At 41.0% G+C, this 24,357-nt stretch overlaps 1 protein-coding gene across 1 annotated transcript in view; it reads left to right on the top strand.

The window, feature by feature from the left end:
• The first annotated feature begins 1,503 nt into the window (after nt 1–1,503).
• The window catches only part of VSIG1 (V-set and immunoglobulin domain containing 1), a 32,078-nt gene continuing 9,224 nt past the window's right edge, over nt 1,504–24,357 (top strand). Inside the window, exons 1-4 of the mRNA XM_012811362.1 lie at nt 1,504–1,654; nt 2,227–2,391; nt 14,987–15,150; nt 22,302–22,500. Of these exons, the coding sequence (XP_012666816.1) occupies nt 1,504–1,654; nt 2,227–2,391; nt 14,987–15,150; nt 22,302–22,500 (679 nt within the window). The remainder of the gene's footprint in view (nt 1,655–2,226; nt 2,392–14,986; nt 15,151–22,301; nt 22,501–24,357) is intronic.

The following is a 24,357-nucleotide window of genomic DNA, read 5'->3' on the forward strand; positions in this document are numbered from 1 at the left end:
TGGAAAAGCATTTTTATAATTATAAAGTTGTATATACATGCAAAGGATGGGCCAGGTGCAGTGGCTCCTGCCTGCAATCCTAGCACTGTGGGAGGCCGAGGTGGGAGGATCCCTTGAGCTCAGGAGTTGGAGACCAGCCTAAGCAAGAGCGAGACCCCATCTCTACTAAAAATAGGGGGAAAAATTAACCCAGTGTTGTGGTGGGCACCTGTAGTCTCAGCTATTCAGCAGGCTGAGGCAAGAGGATCACTTGAGCCCAGGAGTCTGAGGTTGCTGTGAGCTGGGCCGACACCACAGCACTCAAGCCCAGGCAATATGTCTCAAAAAATGATTGAAAAAAAAAAAAAAACAACACCCTAGAATTATATTTTTAAAAATGCAAATGATGTTTAATATTTCATGTACCAGTTTAATGGCCCACTTTTAAAAAGCAAAACTTAATAACATCAAAATTCACTTCCAAGAAGAAATTCAGATGATCTCTTAGCATTTGTTTTAACAGAATGCTTCCTTTCCTGCTTAGGTCTTCTATAACAGCAGTGTAGGTGTTTTACTTAAATGTTGCACAGTTTTTGTGTTTGTGTGAAAGATTCTGGTGCAGATGGCTTTTAGCAAAACCCTTACTTCATACCCTCCACCCACCCATCTTAGGACCAAATAGCTTGGACATATGGAACTAATTAGCAAGGTCTAATTAGCAAGCTTGCCTGGTATGCCCCTCTGAGTAGATGGCCAGGTATTTGGGTTTGTCCGTGAATGTCACAGTTTCTGTTCTTGGTCCCATGTAATTGTCCTTTTCACTGTCAAAAGTGTTCTAGTTTTAATGATTGAGTATATGGCCATTCTACTATGGTCATCTATGGGGCATGAAAGGAGACACAGGGAGTCCTTGCTTCCAAACACAAGACATACAATTTTTTTCCCCCATGGTTCCTCCCCACCACTGGAAATGTCAGTATTACTTGCAGGGAAGCTATGGGGAAACAGTGGGTCTTTCAGAGACTTGGTGGACTTAGAGGCCAAGGGAGGATCAAGGCTTAGAAGAGCTGGTATGGGTCTTCAGAAGGCCACTCTTCAAATTGTCCTCTTCTGCAAAAATTCCTCCCTCAGACCACTTCTATTTATTGTATATCCTAGTGCTCCTGGTCAAAGATTTATTTGGGGAAAACAAACATTCTATTTTCAATAGTGCCAATAGGTTGGGTAATGTTCATAAAATTGATTTTTCTGCTTGCATAGAGGAAGGGGAGTATTTCTGAGAGGAATAAGGATGAAAAGGATAGGGTAATTTTGGAGTATGGGACATCCTGGGGAGTGAGACTCTCCCTTAGGGCAAACTAGAGACAAAGGGAGCCATGAAGTTTGAGGGCAGAGAGGAAGGTGGGTGTCAAAGCCATGCAATAGTCATTTGTGGGAAAATGTTAACTTGTGCACAAGTCATGTCTTGGGGAAAAAAAGGCACACATTCTTTCTCGGCCATCTACATCTCCTTCTCTATCCTACATGGCCCAGCACCCAGAATCCAAGCCAGTAGTATACTATGTACTAGTTAAGTCTGGGAATGAGACTTCTAATATGGCATTGCTTCTGCAGGAGTGTGTGTTCTTGGGTCCAGTCAATGAGTTTACCAGCACATATGGGGACGTACCCTTTCGTAAGGCAAGAACTGCCTACATAAGACCTGGTCCCTGGCCTGGGAGACATGAGCATGTAAGTCATTTTATTGCCAGTTTTGGTGGAAGGTAGTAACAACTACCAGTGCTTCCGAAAAGAGTGACATGTCCAGAGTTTGTGCACATAGAAATGAATGTTTTCTTCGCTTCATAACCCCCATGAAATTCCTGTAAACCCCATCTCCCCCAGTAACCTTATAGCATTAATTTACTAACCTAATTTGTAAAAGGAGGTTAGTGAATCAGCGCTGTAAGACTTTCATGGAAATATCTGAAATTAATTAGCCTTGTCAGCTTTTATTTGCATAGGTTCTCTTTCAACGGTATCTCCTCCCCCCCAGTACAACGTTTTAATAAGATTGATTTTAAACAATGAGACTCAGAGAATCTGTGTACAAAGAGCTTTAAGAATTTAAATACGTGGGTTTATTATTAACACAATAGCAAATATATCAAGGAAACACGCCCCGTGAAAAGTGTTTCAAAGAAACACAAATCTGCCCTGAGAAAGCTCTGTACCCAATAAGTAAGCCCGAAGAGGCATGTTTGCTAGCTGATGCCCAGCAGATAAGCCTAGCAAACTTCGGTGTGATTGAAGAAGCCAGTTGGAGTCTGAGCCTCGTCCAGGCAAGCTGCTGGGACCTGCTGCTCTCAACAAACCTTGACGCAATGGTGTTCGCATTTTGGAAGGTCCTTCTGATCCTAAACTGCCTTGTAGGTAAGGAAAGGATCTCCACACCACCATAGATAATTGGAATTGGAGTTGCCTTTTAAACTAAGATTGCATATTTTTACGCAGGATTTTTCCCTCCTGTCCTTCAAAGGAACTGTGATGAGTGTGCTCATGGTTAGAGCTCTTGCTTAGCAAGTATGTGCCATGCCCATGGATATTTGGGGGGGCAACCTATAATTATTTTATGGAGCTGCTGAATTTAAAATTTTCTTTCAGAAAAAAAGGACAATATCTTTCTTTACTTAGCTTGACAACGAACAAATGAATTTACTCAGAAACTGAAGTTTGTGCTAAGGTTCCTTTTTTCCCCTCTGTTTTACCTTATTGTTTCTTTTAAGGTCAGTGTGATTGTCTTGCTTTGCTACGGCAGGCAGAGCCCGGGCTGGAGGACCTGCCGTAGCTTACGCCTGGGAAGAGCAGAGGCTTAATGAATGCTTTACTATCTAATATTTCTTAGGGAGTTGTGGTTTTCCGATCTGAAGGCTGTGTTTTGGAAAACTGTGAGTGATTTACTGCTGTGCACAATATAGGCAATTTTAGGCATTCAAGCTGAATGACCAAAATCATTTTAGAGTCAAAATGCTGACGTTGGTTAGACCTGGGAAATATCACTAATTCAGAAAACTCCTCAGCTACTCTTTTTCAAATACCAGATACATTTTTGTATCTGTTCTTATGACAAGTTAGGTCCACAGCAGATACAATCACATTGTTTATCCAGAAAAGAAGATTTTTTTTTGAGACAGACTCTCACTTTGTCTTCCTTGGTAGAGTACTGTGGCATCATAGCCCATAGCAACCTCAAGCTCTTGGGGTCACCTGATCCTCTTGCCTCAGCCTCCCAAGTAGCTGGGGTACAGGTGCCCGCCATAAAGCCGGCTATTTTTTTAGAGGCGGAGTCTAGCTCTGGCTCAGTCCGGTCTCCACCTCCTAAACTCAAGCAATCCACCCACCTCTGCCTCCCAGAGGGCTGGATTGCAGGCATGAGCCAGCTCGCACGTCCCAGAAAAGAGGATTTTTTAAAAAAGTCTTCAATAATATTGGACAATCATTAGAATAAGACATCAGTGCCATAGAAAAATGCTCAGGGTAAATATTAAGTGAGAAAGCAGGATCCATACATACGCCTGGAATAAATTACCAGAAGGTTAAATACTGAAGTGCCCATGGTGATTATCTCTGAGTGACAGAATTATAAATAATTTGATTTTATCTTCCAACTTTTCTGTACTTTCCTGATTTTCTACAAAGAATGTTATACTATTTTTATACTGTTTTCATAATTAGAAACATGTTATTTTTCAAAACTATCTGATGCTTAGTAATAGTTCTCTAAATGTTATTGTTAAATATTTAAACATAGATGTTATATGGAGTTAAATGTCATTAGAAGGGAATACTACATTTATGCAGCTACATAACCAGGCCTTGGAGCTGGAAACACGTGCTACTATTTTCCCTTCCCTCTAGGAATGTTTATTTAAATTTAACTTTGAGCAGTAAAAGTGTTTGTCCTTTCTTTTTCTTTTTTTTTAATTGTTTGGGATTCATTGAGAATACAAAGAATTAGGTTACGGACTTCGGACTTCGGTTGTTAGGTAAAGTCCCTTTTGTAATTGTGTCCCACCCCCAAGGGGTGTGCCCTATACCATAACCCCCATCCCCCTTCCTCCTCCCTTCTCCCTGATCCCTCATTCCCCTACCCCCACCCTCCACTTGTATTAGATCACCTATTGCCTCCATATCAGAAGTGAGTACGTTGGATTCCTGCTTCTCCATTTTTTTTTTTTTTGAGACAGTCTCACCTTGTCACCCTGGATCATCGTGTCATAGCTCACAGCAACCTCAAACTCTTGGGCTTAAGCCATGATCTTGCCTCAGCCTCCAGAGTAGCTGGGACTACAGGCACCCACCGCAATGCCCACCTTTTTTTTTTTTTTAGAGACGGGGTCACTCTTGCTCAGGCTGGTCTCAAACTCATGAGCTCAGGCAATCCACTTGTCTCCCCCTCCCAAGTGCTGGGATTACAGACATGAGCCACTGCCCCTGGCTGCTTCTCCATTTTTGAGATGCTTTACTAAGAAGAATGTGTTCCACCTCCATCCAGGTTAATACAAAAGATGTAAAGTCTCCATCTTTTTGAATGGCTGAATAGTATTCCCTGGTATACATATGTGATGGCATGTTGTTCCATTCCTGGGTTGGTGGGCTTTTAGGCTGTTTCCACGTTTTGGCAATTGTAAATTGAGCTGCGATAAATAGTCTTTTTTATCTTTTCTTAAAGGACTTCTGGTCACTAGCCACTTGGGTCTGCCCCTAGGCCTTCTGCATGAAGGCGTCCAAGATCATATCATCTGCTTCCCTGTATGTGGCCTTACACTGGCCTATACTAGACACGGGGTCTATTATATACATGTAATGTATGGCCAGTGTATAAAGGTTAGAAAACAGGGAAATGTATAATAAGGAAATAGAAATCACCTGCAATGGTACCACTCAAATTGCGGTGAATTATTTTCTTCCAAAGCGTACACATTATATTAAAATTGTGTTTATACCTTGTGTCCAATTTTTTAAATTGTTTTAAAAATTAGTCAGCATGATATCAGGTCTTACTTGATTGTGACTTTTAGAACAGGGTCCAATCATAGTGACCAATAAATACTTCCAGGCTTTTTGTTGTTGTTGTTCAGCAGGCTCAGGCCGGGTTCCAACCCACGAGCCCTGGAGCATGTGGCCGGCACCCTAACCACTGAGCTACGGGCACCCTGCCTGAGCTTTTTTTTTTTTCTTAAACTACTATACAACTGGTTTTGTTGGTATATAGTCCAAGTTGTATATCTATACATATGTGATCTAGCTGGCCCAAAGAAAAAAAAATAGTAGTGTCAGTCCAGCAAATGGAATAGAAATGTGTAGTATGTTATTGTTTGCTGTGCTTACACATATTTGAAAGTCAAAGAAAGGAAGATTTCGGTAATTGATAACTGGCATTGGCAGTGTCCCTTAGTTGATCCAGCAATGGCTGTGGAACAACTGATAATATTTTCATCAATAGGCAAGTTGATGCATTACTAGGACTTATTTCAGAGAGAATGTCACTTTTTGGTGTCAAGCATGGTGCCTGGCACATAGTGGGTGCATGGTATATGTTTGTTGACAGAAGAAATGATTTTCTTTTTCTTTTCTTTTTTTTTTTTTTTGCAGTTTTTGGCCGGGGCTGGGTTTGAGCCCGCCACCTCCGGCATATGGGGCTGGCACCCCACTTCTTTGAGCCACAGGCGCCGCCCAAGAAATGATTTTCGTATACATATTTAACATCTATTTTCTGGACACCTAAGCAAGACAGATTTTATCTTAATCAAACTATTTTCAATGCCTTCTTAAGAAGTCTTAAGGTAAATTTCAATTCAGGAAAATGAATTTTTTTTTTTTTTTTTTTTGAGACGGAGCCTCAAGCTGTCCCCCTGGGTAGAGTGCCATGGCATCACGCTCACAGCAACCTCCAACTCCTGGGCTCAAGCGAGTCTCCTGCCTCAGCCTCCCAAGTAGCTGGGACCACAGGCGCCCGCCACAATGCCCGGCCATTTTTTGGTTGCAGCCATCATTGTTGTTTGGCGGGCCCGGGCTGGGGATTCGAACCCGCCACCCTAGGTGTACGTGGCTGGCGCCTTAGCCGCTTGAGCCACAGGCGCCGAGCCTGGAAAATGAATTTTCATGAAAAATTTCTTGGGCAAAATATTCCTGCATATCACTTTAGGCACTTATAATATGTATTAGTTTCCTCTTGGACATGTATGTTAACACAGTTTTCATTTTCTGAAGATATGTGCTATGCATTGTAAAGCGGTAATATATTTGAATTTTGGTTTTGCAGTCAAATCTAAACAGCGAGTGATCATTTGGTTATACTATTGCTTAACTTAAAAGTGAAGCAATTATACATGAAGTTACTGGAAATCAAATCAGTTCAAATATTTAAGGTTAAAGATGGCTATTTGGGGGCAGTGCCTGTGGCTCAGTGAGAAAGATGCTGGCCCCGTATGCCGAGGGTGGCGGGTTCAAACCCGGCCCTGGCTGAACTGCAACAAAAAAATAGCAGGGTGTTAAAATGAGACTCTGTCTAAAAAAAAGGAGGGGAGGCTATTTGATTTGGTGGACATTTTTGTTCTAGTAAATTAGGAGAATAATAATCCTGCAGAAAGCAAAGTGCTTGCTGCATCATAACCATAATGAATGAGTGATCATTATCAAAACACAAGACATTTAAACATATTTTTAAAGTGTTGATTAATTTACAGGTATATAGCTTGGATTATTTTTCTTTCATAACAAACAGTGGTTTGTAAAAGAAGTCACACATATTTCAGTCCCATATGTATTTTTGCCTTGTTTTTAAATTCAGTGGAGTCCGTGAAGGAAATTGTAATCTTGGGTTTTGTTTAAATTGATACTAATCTTTACTCTGCCACTTGTTCACGGTCTTGGTAATGTATATTCTTGACTTTTTCAATTTTTAAATAATTTCTCAATTTAGAATGAATCAATCTAAAGAAGGGGAACTTTTTTTTAGTAGTTTTCTTTCTTTTTTTTTTTATTAAATCATCGCTGTGTACATCAATGCAGTCATGGGGTACAGTGTGCTGGTTTTACATACAATTTGAAATATTTTCACCAAACTGGTTAACATAGCCTTCATGGCATTTTCCTAGTTATTGTGTTAAGACATTTATATTCTACATTTAGAAAGAGTCACATGTACCCTTGTAAGATGGACCATAGGTGTGGTCCCACCAATCACCCTCCCTCTACCCATCCTCCTCCCTCCCCTCCCCTCCCTCTCCTTCTTCCCCATATTCTTGGGCTATAATTGGGCTATAGCTTTCATATGAAAGCTATAAGTTAGTTTCATAGTAGGGCTGAGTACATTGGATACTTTTTCTTCCATTCTTGAGAGACTTTGCTAAGAAGAATATTTTTCAGCGTCAGGGGGGAAAAAAGTTTGCCATCCTTAAAGAAGGGGAACTTTTTTTTCCCCCAACGCTCACAGAATCACCTCCAGTTTAAGACTACATTTGTACTGCTTATTATCCACATGCGGCTATCTACATTTAAATTCATTTGAATGAAGTAAAATTATAAAGTCAGTTTTTTACTCCCACTAACCACATTTCAGTTGTTCAATAACTCCATATGGGCTATTGGATTGTACAGTGTAGACACAGAACATTTCTGTCATCCCAGAAAGTTCAGTTGGATGGCTCTGGGCTAGAGGATAAGCTCAGAGGTTTAAGTAATTTGTCCTAACTATATGTTATATTTTTTAAAGACTCATCTGGAGATATACAGCTCTTAGCTCTGAAGCATACTGCCATTGCATCACAGTTGGGCAAAGTCTAACAACTATTTTTTCTGCAGAATTTAATTGGTTATGGCACCACGTGTTGGGAATCTGGGTAACAAAATGGTCTGGAAGTTTCGCCTTGCAAATTGTTACATGTTTACAGGACAATGTGTAGTCTCCTTAAAAATATATTGTCTCACTTTAAACTTTGAAATTACCATCCTAATTCTAAGGTGATGTTGCTAAACTTTTATAAATCTCAAATTAGGTATACGTTTATATGTTTTCTATTTTAAAAATGTTGAAAATGTTTGAATCAGAATTATAGTTCCAAAATCCTTGATTATCATTTACTTCCATTCTCGTTTATGCTGCAGATGGCTTCCTGCTGCCTTGACATGGCAGGCAGAGATGGCGTCTGTCTTGTTCATTATTATTTCCCCAGGGTTTAGTGCTGCTTATGGCACAAAATGGGTGTTCAATTGACATTTGTTGCTAGGCTTCCTAGCCTCTTCTATGGCTTGTCTTGTGGGAGTACTGTGCTCATACTACCCTCAAGTACTTATAGGCCCTCTGACAGTGGCCTTCAAAGGGTTTTTTGGTGTCTTACCTGGTGGGTTATAAGTTCCCTCCCTTAGCCAATCCCATAACAGACACTGGGACCCAAACTAGATAAAACAACAATGGCCAAATTATGTCTCCAAAATCTGTTTTTAGGGAAAAGCTTCTGGAAACTTTAATGGCCACCAAATCCTCAATTCTATCCTTTTTATTTTGGGCACTTCAAAGACATTTGGAAGTCATCATTTAAGCACAGCTAGAGATGTGGCTGACTTCCAGGAGAAACGCAATGGGCTCTTTGAGAGCAGGAGGGAACCATTTTTCCCTCCAATGGAGAGAACCAGCTTCCTCCAATGAAATTTTTGTTGGAAAGAATAGCTGCTTTGTGAAGGCCAATTTCCTTTTGAGGGGAGGCATTACAGGAATCAGGAGAGCATGGGGAGTAGAATATTGGGAAGAGGGCCACTGCATGGAGTTAAAAGGTGCTTCATTCGGATCTCCTCAAGCACTTTCTCAATTTATCAAGACACTGGTTGCCATGTAAACAGCCAGCTTCTTGCAGGAAAGCAGCTGGACCAGGTGGCCTGACTGTGACAGAGAACACAGCTATTGAATCCAGGAAACTATGGGTAATCAGTACAATGGTTTGGGTTTTTTTTTTTAAACTTTTTCATTTTGAGAAATCTTGTCAATCCCTTAAGTTTCTTTTGTCTGATTGCTGCCATTAAGTAAGAAAACAAGGAAGTCAAGAAGTCATTGGGTATGCAAAATTGGGAAGGAGGATAAGAATTGGTCTTTCTATATTATTTCCTCTGAGCCTCTCCTGATCTCTGTATCCTCATCCCCACCTCCCACACCTGCCTTCGCCTGTGAAGGCTTTCACTCCCGCCTCCCTGCAACAAGGAGAGCATCCCTTGAACTTGACTTTCTCTTCCAATACTTACTTGTCAGTCCCATGCCCCATTCTTAGAACTTTTATAGTCTCTGATTTTTCATTGGATAATAACCAGCTAATCAGATGAGCCAGTGCCTGGACAGTGTTACCAAAAGTATGTTCACCTACTACGGCCCTCAGTAGGGTGGCAGGTTGGGTTTTTGGGGTACGAGTCTTTTGGTGTTCATCCAAATCATATAGGAAGCTAATTATCTCACTCTTTAGTAAGGCCAACAATTCTCAAAATTTGTCATCTCAGGACCATTTTATACACAAAAACTGAGAGAGATTTTTAGTCTGGACAATGTGATACAGACCTGTTTTCCCTTGGTTCTCCCTGCTAAGCACAAGTATAAACCCTGGAAATAACACAAGGGCCAACTTAGGGAGAAGCTCTGAAAGGTGGTAAGAAGAAAGCAAATTGCCTTGGGAGCCCAGGAAAAACAAAGAGGCAGGATAGCTTATGTTTCTCACCTGACATTAGAAGGGGACCCAGACCTGACACTTCCTGATCTCCAAGCTGACAAGGGAGGGCAGCCCAGGTAAGCTCGTTCCTCCCCCAGATCAAAGTAGAGTCCCTCAGGTGAGCCCAGCACCACCAGTAAGGGGGAGATCTTCAGAAATGCCACCAAAAATACTCAAGGAAAGAAGAATTCTCCTTCTTCTAGGGCCTGAGATGCCTCACTTTTGCTTGGAGATATCAAAATGGCAGGGTAGAAAAAATAAGCAGAAAACCTCAATAATCAGCCTGTTGTAACCCAGCCCGTTTCCATGCCCGCCCCCGCAGGATGGCAGAGAACGTGCTTCTCAGCCCGTTCCCAAGCCCCCCCTTCCAACCCCCCTAGGGTTGCCAGGAACAGAACTATAACCATTGTTACCCAAACTGTAACTATTTCTATCTGAACTGTAACCATTGCTACCTTAACCACTGCCACCCAAGCTGTAACCATTGATACCTAAACTATAAACCCAAACTGTAACCCTGCCTATGGTGCCCTGCCAATGGCAACATTCCTTGTACACAAAAAAGGGTATAAAAGACAAAAAACCCTGCACTTCAGGGCCGCTTGTCTTAGGACAGTGGCCCCCTGTGCAGGTGGGAATAAATCACCAAAAATTTGCATCAGTGTGGGTACAAGTCCATTTTTTTCTAAGTCCTTTAAGTTATTTTTCAAGCCCAGGGTGGGAAAGCTCTTTGTCTTTGTGGGTCTACGACTGTCTTTCCCAACCCCCTACAGAGATACCAAGGCAGCAGTGGGCAGCAGTAAAAGCATCCCACCATATCCACCCCCCACTTGAAGACACCTGACAGCCTGACCTAGATAAACCTCTCTGTTCCCTCAGGCAGCATCATCAGGGATGCATGGAAGCCCCAGAAAAATCAAATAGACCAAAACAATACTACTAAGACCCTGAAATGTATTTTTTAATTTTTTATCTCAAATTAATACGAGGGTACAAATTTTTAGGTTACCTGGGTTTCAATTTTAAGATTCAGTTCAAGTTGTAGTTGAGCCCTTCACCCAGGGGTCATGCTGAACACCATCATGAGGACCCTAAAAATTAAATTACCATTAGAACACAGACCACAAAAAATAAGCCAAGACCTGTGTGTGAAACATAAATGAGATGACTGTCTGCTGAAATAAACAATTTGAATAGCAATCACCTAACGCAATACACAAAATGTTCAAACAAAATCATCAAGATTGCCAAGAATCAGGAAAATCACCACTGGAATGAGAAAAGGTAATCAACTAATACCAATGTTGAGATGACTCATCATCTGATTCAAAGTAGTTAGTATAAATGTGTTTTGACAATCATGATATTTAAAGGTGGGGAAGATAAATGAACCTAAGTGAAAGTAAAGCTTATGTAATTCACTCAAAGTGGTAAAATATTGATACCAGTAGACTGTTGTGACTCATATATGTATGATGAATATTCAGAGCAACCACTATGAAAATTATATAAAGATATGTACTTTAAAATCAAGATGGAATTATTTTTAAAAGTCCAAATAATCGACAGGAGGGCAAGGAAAACAAAGCACAGGCATCAGAATCAAAGGAAACAAAGAAAACAAATAATAAAATGGCAGACTTGGCTCGGTGCCTGTAGCTCAAAGGCTAGGGCATCAGCAACATCTCCTGGAGCTGGCAGGTTCGAATCCAGCCTGGGCCTGCCAAACAACGAGACGTAGAACCAAAAAATAGCCAGGTATTGTGGCAGGTGCCTGTAGTCCCAGCAACCTGGGAGGCTGAGGCAAGAGAATCACTTAAGCCCAAGATTTTGAGGTTGCTGTGAGCTGTGACACCAAAGCACTCTACCCAGGATGACACAGTGAGACTCTGTCTCAAAAAAAAAAAAAAAATATATATATATTAAAATGGCGACATAAGAGCTAATGTATCAATAGTTATATTAAATGTATTATAATTGCATTGGCTGTAAATCCAACTACAATAGTCCCCCCATCTATGATTTTACTTTCTGAAGTTTCTGAGTTACCAGTGGCATAGTACAATAAAATATTTTTTGAGAGAGAGAAAGACCACATTCACTTAACTTTCATTACAGTACATTATGATCATTGCTTTATCTTATTATTAATTATTATTATTAATCTTTTATCGTGCCTAATTTATAAATTAAACTTTATCGTAGCCATGTATATATAGGACCAAACAGTATATGTAGGGTTCAGAACTATCCATGACTTCAGGCCTTCACTGGGGTCTCAGAACAGATCCCTCTCATATATGGGGGGACAATTGTGTATGATGCTCCCAGAAAACTCACATTAAATTTAGTAACATAAGTAGAATGAAAGTAAAAGGAGGAAAAAAAAACATATAAACATATGTTTTCTAAAAATCTAGAGTAGCTATATTAATATCCTATAAAGTAGACTTCAGAGCCAAAAAATAATTAGTAGAGACAAAGAGAGACATTACCTAATGATCAAAAGGTCAATCCGGCAGGAAGACATAATGATTCTTTTTTTTTTTTTTTATTTTTTTTTTTTTTTTCTTTTGGCTGCCACCTCCAGCATATGGGGTTGGTGTCCTACCCTTTTGAGCCACAGGTGGCGCCCTGACATAATGATTCTTAATGTGTACATACCAAACAACAAAGTCCCCAAATTCAAGAATGGAAAACTGGTTGAGCTAAAAGGAGAAAGAAATAAATCCACAATTATAGTTGGAAACCTCAATACCCCTCTCAGAAATGAAACAATCTACCAGACAGAAGAACATCAGCAAACGTATGGAAGTTCTTAAAAAAATAATCAACTAATAGGATTTAATTGAATATTTTTATAATTCCATCTTGATTTATTCATAGTGTTTTCAATTACATCTTTTGATTTAGAACACTCCACCCAACAACAGCAGAATGCACTTTTTTCTTAAGCACCTACAGAACATTCATTAAGACACACCATGTGCTTGGCCATAAAACAAATCTTAACAAATTTAAAATAATTGAAATCCTACAGTATATACTCTCTGACTACAAGGGAATGAAACTAGAAGCTGGCGACAGGAAAGTCTCTAAACACATGAACATTAAAACACATATTACTAAATAATCTACACATCAAAAAGGAAGTCTCAAAGGGAATTAAAAAACACATGTAACTGAGTGAAAAATGAAAATACGGCATATTGAAATGTGTAACATGCAGCTAAAACAATTCTGAGAGAGAAATTTATGACACTAAATGCTTACATTAGAAATGAAGAAAGACCTTCAGTCAATAATCTAAAGTTCTACATCAAGGACTTAGAAAAAGAAGGCTAAAGTAAACCCGAAGCAAGTGGAAGGAAGGGAACAATAAAGATCTGAAATCAATGAAACTAACAAACTACAGGGGAAAATTAATGAGACAAAATTTGGTTCTTTGAAAAAAAAAATCAATAAAATTGACAAACTGCTAGCAAGACAAATAAAAATAAAAAGAGATAAGATAGAAATGAACCAATCCCAAAAGGTTACCATGATTTCATTTATATAACATTTGTGAAATGACAACATTTTAGAAATGGAAGACAGCTTAGTGGTTGCCAATGGTAAGGAAAAGGCACGAGAGGTGGGAGGAAGGGAGTATGATTATAAAAGAGTGACGTGAGAGGTCTTTGTGGTGATGGCGCTGTTCAGTATCTTGACTGTGGTGGTGGATACATAGAACTACACACGTACTCAAATTGTGTAGAGCTAAATGCATGTGTGCACACACAGGAATACACAAAAAACTAGAGAATTGTGAATAAGATCGGTGGGTTTTATCAATGGCAGTAACCCAGTTGTGATGTTACACTACTACAGTTTTAAAAAGTGCTACCACTGGGGGGACCTGGGTAAGGTGTATGTGGATCTGCCTTATTTCTTAGAATTGCATGTTAATCTACAATTATCTCAATAGAAATTTTATTTATTTATTTATTTTTGAGACAGAGTCTCACTAGGTGGCCCTTGGTAGAGTGCTGTGGTGTCACAGCTCATAGCAACCTCAAACTCTTGGGCTTAGGCAATTTGCTTGCCTCAGCCTCCCAAGTAGGTGGGACTATAGGTGTCTGCCACAATGCCCAGCTATTTTTCTGTTGTTGCAGTTGTCATTGTTGTTTAGCTGGTCTGGGCTGGGTTTGAACCCACCACCCTTGGTGTATGTGGCTGGTGCCATAACCACTGTGCTACGTGTGCCAAGCTGCAATAAAAATTTTAATTAAAAATTATTGAGAGCCCCAAGGAGCTTTTCCTATGTGAGTTATTTCTAACCATAGAAGTTAAAGCTGAAAGAAAATTAAACACAGAAAAACACAAGGCCAGGTGCCTATAATTTGCTTGAGTTTAGGAATTTGAGACCAGCCTGAGCAAGAGCGAGACTCTGTCTCTATAAAATAGCCCGGCATTGTGGTGGGCACCTGTAGTCCCAGCTACTTGGGAGGCTGAGGCAGGAGGATCACTTGAGCCCAAGCATTTGAGGTTGCTGTGAGCTATGATGCCATGGCATTGTACTGAAGGTGACAGAGTGAGACTATCTTAAAAAAAAAAAAAAGAAAGAAAGGAAAACACACAAGCACACATTCCATTAGCCACCATAGCAATGACATCATTACCTATCATGTAGCTTCTGGAAAACTCCATCGTACACTCATGACAGGATGGGAATGAAAAAGAAAAATAACATCTAAGTATTATTGTGAATATGGTTTTGATCTTGAAGTACCCCAAAATGATGTTAGGGATAGGGTAACCAACTCATCCTGGTTTGTCTGGGATTTTCCTGGTTTTAGTACTGAAAGGCCTACCAAAACCAGTGTGGCTTGCCTGAGACTTACCCACTTTTAAAGCTAAAAGTTCTACATCCAAGGATCCATTTTGGTCCTAGGAAAACTGGGCTGTTTGTCCTCCATATTCACAGACCGTTTTGAGTCCTAGGAGAAGACTTTAAGAGCCTCTGTGTAAGACCGTCCATACACAGAAGGAATTTCCAGATCATTGTTTTTATTTCACCATCACTTAAAATTTGAGCATCTCCACAGTTGTAATTTATTAGAAACTCCCCTCCCCTATTCCAACTTGCTTGCTCAGCTTTCCTGTATGGTCCATTCTACCTTTTCCTCTTCCCCTTGGATTCCTTAAATAAGATATCTTTGAAAGGGGTTGATAATGAAAACGTGTCATTGGAGTATGAGTATGTTCCATTGTGTTTTTCATGATTATCTTTTCAGGTCAGGTCAATGTGGTGCAAGTGACCATCCCAGATACTTTTGTCAATGCAACTGTTGGATCTGATGTCACTCTCATCTGCCTGTACACCACCTCTGCGACCTCCTTAGACAAGCTTTCCATCCAGTGGTCTGTCACCCATCAGAAGGAGTTGGAGCCAATTTCTGTAAGGATTCTTTTATTCAACTCTTCCTTTTCTGTAGTTCTGATTCAAAACTGTTGGGGTAGGCGTGTGAAGAAATGGTATGTGTACGCCAGTGATAACAGTGGCAGAACCTCAGATACAAAGAGTGAAGATAGCTATTTAGGGAAGACCATTATCTAAGTGGCTTTGCCATTGTCTTCTCTTCATATTTAGTTATAGTTATCTCATTTCAGTATAGGTTAACATCAAGTATACCACGTATTCTAGAGCAGACAGGAATGGTCTTTCTCATAGGTGATATGAGCAGTAGTTCAGAAAGGCCCTCTCATATATCCTTATTATTTCTAGAAGATTCCAATTCAAATTCAAGCCCTGATTGATCTGTAGATCTCTGCCAAACTTAATATCCAGGATCTGCATGTCAAGTGAGCTAGTTCACTGCGCCAGACTGAGTCTTGACAGAATGAGCCTCACCAGATGGGTGGAGAAGGGAGAAGGGCTGTAGTAGTGATGCACTCTTGGCAATCAACGACAGCATGAGATTAGAGAATAGAGGATAGTGTGGGTGGGCATAGGGTCTGGGGAAAGAGGTTGCCAGAAAAGGGTGGGTGAAAGTGAAGGGAGGAGAATGATTCTCCATGTAAGCTGCCTATTCCCAGGCTTCCTTCATTTGGCCTTAAGGGAAATGCCTTCTTTAAATTAGCACAAGGATTAAAATTATATAGTCCAAGGTGTGTGTGTGTGTGCATGTGTGTGTGAGAGAGAGCGAGAGATGGAGAGAGAGAGATGGAGAGAGAGAGAGAGAGAGAGGAGAGAGAGAGAGAGAAACACATATGCCATGCATGCCTACACACATCCTTCTTTTAGGGAAAAGGTCTATAACTTTCATCAGGTTCTCAATTCTCCAAAGCAGAATTTAGAAATAAGATAAATCAGTGTGGTCTGGAACAGTCAGATGCAGCTGAATTAGGCCTTGACGGAAAGGAAGGGTTTCGATTAGCAGAAAGATAGCAGGAGAGCTGGTTGAATGTACTGTGGGACACCTAAGGGCAGAAGTGGAGAAGTTGAGTAGCTTATTTGTATGCCATTTACCAAAATGTCAGGTATAAGTTGAGAAAGTAATTTAAGATATCCCTTAAATTTTGGCATGCCCAACTCAAAGGAAGGCCTCTGCACTGAGCTTCTGGGTCAAGGAGAACACACTCTCTGGTATTAAAGCTACATGAGACCTGTGCTATGCCTGTGCCTTAGCCACATGGAAGACAGGTAGAGTAGGGCTAGCTCTTGGCTTGGGAAGAGTGAAAACCATCCTTCCAAAGGCAAACTTTCTCCTTCTTCTGTTTTCCTGTCTTGCTTCAGTTTGTCCTTGTCAGATACCCAATATAACCATCATTAAGCCTCTACTTCTAGAGACCTGGAGCCCTTCCTCTCTCTCCCCAAACTATGTGAACATGAGCTTCTCTTTGCTTTCTCAGAGATGTGGTTTTGGAGCCCCAGTGGACACTTCCTCATGGATGTCAGTCCTACTCCTTGCTCTGGCACTTGCTTGCTGGCTGGATGACCTTAGACAAGTTACATGACCTTTCAGAAGTTCAGTTTCCCATCTGTAAAATGGGAATACTTGTCTACCTCATAGGTTTAATATGAAGATGAAATGAGATGATGCTTATGAAGCACTAGGAAGCCTTCTACAGCAAATGTGAATGTAAGCTATTATTCTTAGTATCATCACTTGCAAAATAGTGATATATTATCCCTATTCCACCCAGACCCCTGGTGTCCCAGAAAGACTGGGTCATGGCCACTAGGGAACTTAGCCCCACATGATACACTCTGTCCCCAGCTGGGACAGGGCTTTTCATGGACATCCCAGCTCAAGATTGGCTTCCAGTTCCACTGCCTGTCAGGTCTCTCTGGCTAAAGGGAGGGCCCAGGCTCTTTCTCTGACTGCTTCTTATCCCTGAACACAGAGCCTGCTCAACCAGGAGATTGCGGATACCCTAAGCTGAATGGTAGTTTTTGAAAAGGGATTTGGCTTCCATTTCAAATCTGTTTCCTTTTTGAGCACTTTCATGACTTCATAATTCTGTACAGCATACTGTAAAAAAAGAAAACAACTAACTAACTAACTAAGGAGGAAAGATTTCAAATAATTCATGGTTCTTGTTTGTTTCAAGCCTGGAAGATTCGGGGACATCTCTAATTAATCCATTAGCCTGCTTTTGTGAGAATTTAAACTGAGCAATACTTTAAATACCGTAGATGGTAATGGTATACATTTATACTCCATATTACTGTTTTAGAGGACAAATGGACATTTGTTATCAACAAATTCCTTTACGCATAATAAATTATATTCAAAACGACTTTGCCCTTGAATAGAGATCTTAATGTGTCCTTTCTTCCCCTCCCTCCAATGAAATGGAAGAATGTTTTCAGTCTTTTGTTATTTTATACTCTGCAGATGTTCTAATAATATTTTAAAAATTACAAAAATAAACATTAATGCTGGTAGCACACACACAAAAAAAAACCAGAAATGCATTTAATTAGGGATCTTTCATGCCTTCTTCTCTATCCAAATGGTGCATACTTAGACAAATGGCAGGCTGATAAGAGAGAGGTTTGGGGGGCAGGAGAGTCTTTCTCTTGGTATTGTATTCCATCCGTGTGCAATCTCAGCCTTCCTAGTATGGTCCAGAGAATTTTCTGGGCTCAAGACCATTGCTTCCTCACACCCAACCCTACTCCCCAACCTCCATGGCTATCCACTCTATGAGCAGTACAGGGATGAAAGAAGCTGAAAGGAAAAGAATGGATTGGTTTTCTGTGGACTTCCATGCCTTCTGCATTCCCAAAAGGAACCTAAAAAAGCAGCTCTGGAAGATAAAGGTACTTAGTCACTCCAATTCGGACTTGGAATAGAAAGCAGATTGAATTCTTTCAAATCTCCTTGTTTATGCTATAAGCCTCTAGTTAGAAAGCAATGTCACAAAACTGAAGAAAAAAAAATCTCTTAGGACCAATCTGGCTCCCAGCTGCATAGCCTCATGTGAACAAGAACTTGGCGCAGTAGGAAGGAAAAGGCTGCTCTGCAAAGAACCAAGGGGCCTGCAATTGCAGCTGCTAATGCTGAAGGCACGATGTGGCGAATACACTTGGCGTGGGAGGCATCGTGCCAAGGGTATCAGCAGTTCGCAGGAGAAAGGCTGGACTGGAATAGGGGATGGAATGGCCCCACAGGGAGAAGGTTGCTGGGGATCTTTCTGATCTCAGACTATGAATGCCATCTTGATGTATTCAGTGGGAATCAGGAGGTCTGGATTCCAGGTCTGATTACAAATATTCCTCTCTTGAAGCCTCAGCTTCCTTCTTTATAATAGAAGAGGAAGAATTAGAGGGTTTTTTTTTGTTGTTGTTGTTTGTTTGTTTTTTAACTACAGGCCTCTGGGCTAGATTGGGCTAATGGACATATCTCGGTTGGCCAGCCCAGTATTTTGTTTGTTTGTCCAATCGGTGTGAATGTCTTGTTTGCACTGGCTCTCCAGTTCACTGCAGTCCCAAATATCCTTTATGATCTGACCCCTGTCCATTAGTTCCTCCCAGCCATTTTCCGTATCTCCAATATCCACCTGGCTCCTGAAGCCTCCTTAACCTTAGAGACTGTGAACTAAATGGTCTTTAAGAGCTTGTTATACCTAATGTGCTACTGTGACTCCACATGTCAGCTTCTAGCATCACTCAGGGTACAGGCAGAGAGGACTGTGGGAAAAGCAGGGCAGTCTACAATGAACACAAGTACAAAGGGCAAGTAGGTACAAAATTAATAAGAACTACTTAAGGAAACATTTGGACGGATGTTGTAAAAGCAAGACTCACTGCCCCCACCCACCAGAAAAACATGTGGCATCTGGCATATCCGTGGATCTCAATTGCTTTGATACCTAATTGGCAATATTCTTTCTTTGAAAAGTATATGAGCCACACAGGATCATGGGGCTGGCATTGGCCATTAGTCACCTGTGATTTTTAATTTAATTTAATTTTATTTTTGAGGACAGAGTCTCACTCTGTCACCCTGGGTAGAGTGCAGTGGCATCATAGCTCATAGCAACCTCAAGCTCTTGGGCACAAGTGATCCTCTTGCCTCGGCCTCCTGAGAAGTGGGAATTATAGGCACCTGTCACAATGCCCAGCTAGTTTCTCTATTTTTAGTAGAGGTGGGGGTCTCGCTTTTGCTCAGGCTGGTCTCAAACTCCTAAGCTCAAGCGATCCACCTGCCTCAGCCTCCCAGAGTACTAGGATTACAGGTATGAGCCACCGCACTCAGCCATGGCTGTGATTTTTAAAAAGAGTTATTCTTTAATGGAAAATGGAACCAAGTTGTAGTCCTTCCTGTGTGATTAGATAAGCAGTTTCAAGAAAACATTTCTTTCTTTTTTTCTTTAAAAGGACAATGTGGCAATCTGGACTTCCCCTAACAGAAAGTCCCTCCATCTGTGTGTTTGGTGGCTATCTAGCCCTGGCAACTTTCCCTCTCACGTAGCACCCTGAGGCCAATGTCTTGCCCTTTTGGGTCTCTGTTGTTTTCTCCCCTTACCCCCATTCTTACCCTTAATAATTCATGAGAGGGAAAAAATTATCAGACTACAGTGTTAGGAACTAGAATAGAAGGGGTGATGATGATCCTTCTCACAGGTAAGTTAAGGGCCCAAGGCCTCATCCTTATATCTTCATTTCACTTTGATTCATGCCCAACTATGAGACTTCTACAGTAGCTTCTTTTCATGCCCTAGTCCTGGCCTAAAACACATGCTCTTGGCCCCTGACCTCTGCAGAAACCAAGTCTTTACACGTGGATCCTCTGGGACTAATGGTGGGCCTCCGTCTGGACCGATGCTGTATCTCACTGTGATGTTGTCAAGCATCAGTATAACACAGGGCTGATGTTATGTGCTTTCCACTGTCTCCTTGAGAGCAGGGGAAGTAGTCAGATGTTGAGGTCGTAAAGGGATTTTGATGGGCAGCAGCCTGAATTCTAGGTAAGAAACAACAGGGCCTCAAATTGTCAATGACAAAGTAGATAAGCTTCATGCTGACTAATGAACTTAAGTGCTGGGTAGTGTGGGTGTCAACTCAAATGACGGAAACAGAACTCTGATGAGTTGAACCTCCTCCTTTGTCACTTGACTACTTTGAGTTAATGTTGGCTTTGTGGTTTGTAATTCCAACAAGACCACTCTGGGGCAAAAGTTTATGATTTTAGGAAGAGTGAATGAATGGATTATAAAGCATGTTGATTGTAGAAAAACCAGGAGAGAGAGAGACAAGTTGTTTTCTTCTTAAATATGCTCTAGTCTTTGAGTTTTCCTTCCTAATCTACCTTTCTGCCTTAGTTTTTAAAAATCTTGAGTTTCTGCTTAAAGGAGAACACACATTCATTTAGACAATGTCTTTTGGTTTTCTAAGTGCTTCCCTTCTTTCATTGATCTATTAAGGTAAAATACACAGGACAAAGGATTAGGAAAACTGGATTCTACACCTGTCCCAACTGTGAATTTTCTGTGTGGGGGGTTTGTTTTTGTTTTGTTTTGAACTTCTCTAAGCTTCAGTTTCTTCTGTAAAGTGAAGGGAGTGAATGAAATGAATTGTAAGGCCTTTTAGTAGATTTTACAAAAATATAATCCATCTCACTGGGCTAAGGCAATACCAGTTTACTGAACAATAGACAATAATCACTTGAATTATGCATATTTGCATGAAACTAGCAAAGTGTATACAAAGAAGGTGTGTATACATTTTAAAGGGACCTCAGGGATTACCTAGTCCAGTGATTCCTGAGGTTGTTATTCACCTTCCATCCACATGATTTTTGTCATGTTTGTGTATCACTAGCACTATTAATTATTTAATGTTTTCTATATTGATCTTGTTTCTTAAAATTTTAAAAAAATCTACCTTAGTCTCACCCTAAACAACAATAGCTGTGAGGTTTGACGTGCATGTGCTAGAGATGTCTCTTTCTAACACGTGTACACATTAAAACTTGAAAGTTTCCATTTACGTGTCACCTAAAATCAATTTAAGTCCCAATACTCAGGGAATACATATCCTACTTTGGAAAGCATTGCTCTGGTTCCTTGTTCCAATGTGGAAACTAAAGGTTGGAGAGATTAAATAGCTTTGTTACTTATCTAAAAACAGGTTGCCATGGAGGCACGATAGAAGCCACCTCTCCTGACTATGTCATAGTGAGAGGGAGAGCTGCAGACAACTCAGGCCACTGACTCCTAGGCCCAGGCCCTTTCCACCATGTCATGCTGCTCCCATGGTAGCCATTCTGTTCTAAGCCTGCATGTTCTTTAGTGGAGATGAGGCTAGAATCCAGATCTTTAAGTTTAGTAAATTATAATAGCAATAAATGAATTCTTGTTGCTTTAGTTGAGCCATTTAATCTCTCTGTGTCTGAGTTTCCTTGTTTATCTAGGTGATATAAGAATTCCAGTTCTGCCTCCTGCAACATGGATAGAAAGATGAGAGCTACCGCACTAAGCATTTGCTAGGCCCTTTGCTAGATTTCTTTGTTTCATCCTCACAACAGCACTGTGAAGGGATGAGGCCAGATGATTTCTCAGGGGCCCCTTCTGCTATCAATCGTACTCTTCCAACAAATCCAAGTTTGCTTATACAACAGAATATGTGTGTATGAAAGGAGCATAAACATTTGAACTTTAGGGCAACAAGGTAGTCCCACTGGGTGAAGCAAACTCAAGTCAAAAATAGATTATAACGTGGTAAAAAAAAAAAAAATAACAGTTTTAGTTTCCCATCAGACATTAGTGTCCTGTGGAATAAGTTTCCCCCAGGTCACATCAGGTGAACATCTTGGTCTCCTAACCATGCATAGAAGTTGAATCCTGCTGCCTCCAGCTGTTTGCTCCTCTGTAAGATAGAGCTGCTCTGAGGGCCAAATGAGGTCATGGTTGTGAGCAGCTGTGCAAAAACTAAAGTGTGCCACTGATTTGAGAAGGCTTGGCTGTGGGGACTTGTTCCCCAGGGAAAGAAGATGCTGCTTCTTATCAAAGGTAATATGGATAGAAGGAGGTTCCAGGTAGCTGATTCTAGGCCTGGATACCCTGCAATTCTCACGTCGTTTTATTTTTCTGTCCTAGGTCTACTATTTTGAAAGTGGACAAGGCACAGGCATCGGGGACTTTAAAGATCGTGTTATAGCATCCCATAATCCAGGTAATGCGTCCATCACTATTTCGCACGTGCAGCCAGCAGACAGTGGAGTTTACATCTGCGATGTTAACAACCCCCCAGACTTTGAAGGCAAAAATCAAGGCACTCTCAACGTCAATGTGTTAGGTATGGACACTTTTTTCTGCCTTTTCTTTTCTTGGAGCATATTAGGACACTGAGTGAGTCAGAGCAATGACTTATGATGCCAATTAAGTCTCTGGAGGTAAATATCCTCCCTGCTCCTTTCATTATCAGGGAAATAGAGACAAACTACCAACCCAACTCATACAGTAACACTGAGAAATCACTCATAAAACACGTGGAAACAATCACCAAAGCAAAGGGCTGCCAAAATGGCAGCAAAAGATGACCCAATCTCCGGGGATCCTTATCTCTGAAGGACAGAATAAGAACAGTTGGGACAACCCACTGTCCCATGAAATGATCACTAGCAACTGTTCCAGAGGGAACCTCTGGTGAGAGCCAGACCTACCTGGGGGGAGACATTTGTCAAAGCATTATGCCTTCCAAGCTCACTACAATTCTCACTATTAAATCATTCTTTTCAATAAGGCAGGAAAATCCTGGTGACACCTGTAGCTCAGGGGGTAGAGTGCCGGCCACATCTCCCGAGGCTGGTGGGTTCGAACCAAGCCCGGACTTGCTAAACAACAATGACAACTGCAACAAAAAAATAGCTGAGCATTGTGGTGGGTGCCTGTAATCCCAGCTACTTAGGCAAGACAATCACTTAAGTCCAAGAGTTTGAGGTTGCTGTGAGTGACGCTATGGAACTCTACCCAGGGGTGACAGCTTGAGACGCTTTCTCAAAAAAAAAAAAAAAAAAAGAAAGAAAAAGAAAAAGAAAAAAGAAAAGAGTTCCTTTTTAAGATGGTAATGCTATTTGGAAAAGGAACCACACATTAAGTTAGTGTTGAGGATCAAGTTAATTATATGATATTGCACAAGTCATATCTGCTCTTAAAATGAATTGGAGTAGTTCATTTATTCGATATTTAGTGAGTGCCTACTTTGTGCCAGGAATGATGAGGTTTACAGAGATGGATGCATGGTTTTTGCCCTTGGGGGAGCTCCCAATATGGGTGATTTCTAGGGTTTTTCCAACCTCTGAGAGGAGAGTGGGGGCTAAGCGCCTGTCTTCTGGCCCTGAGGGTAAGAAGAGCAAAGGGAGAGGTGAAATGGCTGACAACCCTTCCTGACTGACCAGTTGAACTAAGCGTTTTCCCAATTCTAAGTAGCCCCACAAGGAGCTGATCTAGTCATCGCTCCTGTCAAGCCATGTACATACTCACGGGAAAAAAGGAGCTAGATCAAATCAGTGACTTAATAACCGAGTAGCTTGGAAAAGCAGCAATTGCTAACAAGGTACATAGCTCAGAGAATTTGTCCAGAGCTGTCCTGGCTTGCCACCCAGATGATGCCAAAAAGGAACCAGCTGATATTTACTGTGAGTTTTGCCACCTCTTCTACCCAGTTGGAAAAGAGGGAAAGATATCCAAGAGCTAATTTTTAAGAGTGAGTTAACACAATGACTCATCTTTGTACTTTGATAAGCCCTGTGCTAGGCATTTGGGGTACAGGGGTAGAGAGGAGGAGTATTACTGAAGCACTTTCCTGGGAGAGTTCATATTCCAGGTTGAAAGACTGGAACAGACACGGGAACTAAATGGCATGGTATAAATTGCAAGGCATCGATGTAGGAGTCCAGAGATCTAGGTTCTAGACCTTACTCTGTACTCGGTGACCTTGTGCAAGTACGTCCACGTTTTCCCAACCATTGTGAAATGGGGTTGTAATTTCTGCCTTCTTTACAGATTTGTTATCAGGAACCTCATTTTTCAATTGAACAAATGAAATACTGAAGATCAAATGTTTTCAAAATATTCGAAAGATTGAGGGATTAATCTGCTAATGATTTTGTATTGTTCCCTGGCTCTGGGGGGTTCTGACCAGAAACAGCCT

The sequence above is a fragment of the Otolemur garnettii genome, unplaced genomic scaffold (assembly GCF_000181295.1).
Source record: "Otolemur garnettii isolate 467f Iridium unplaced genomic scaffold, OtoGar3 scaffold00155, whole genome shotgun sequence".
Lineage (NCBI taxonomy): Eukaryota > Metazoa > Chordata > Mammalia > Primates > Galagidae > Otolemur > Otolemur garnettii.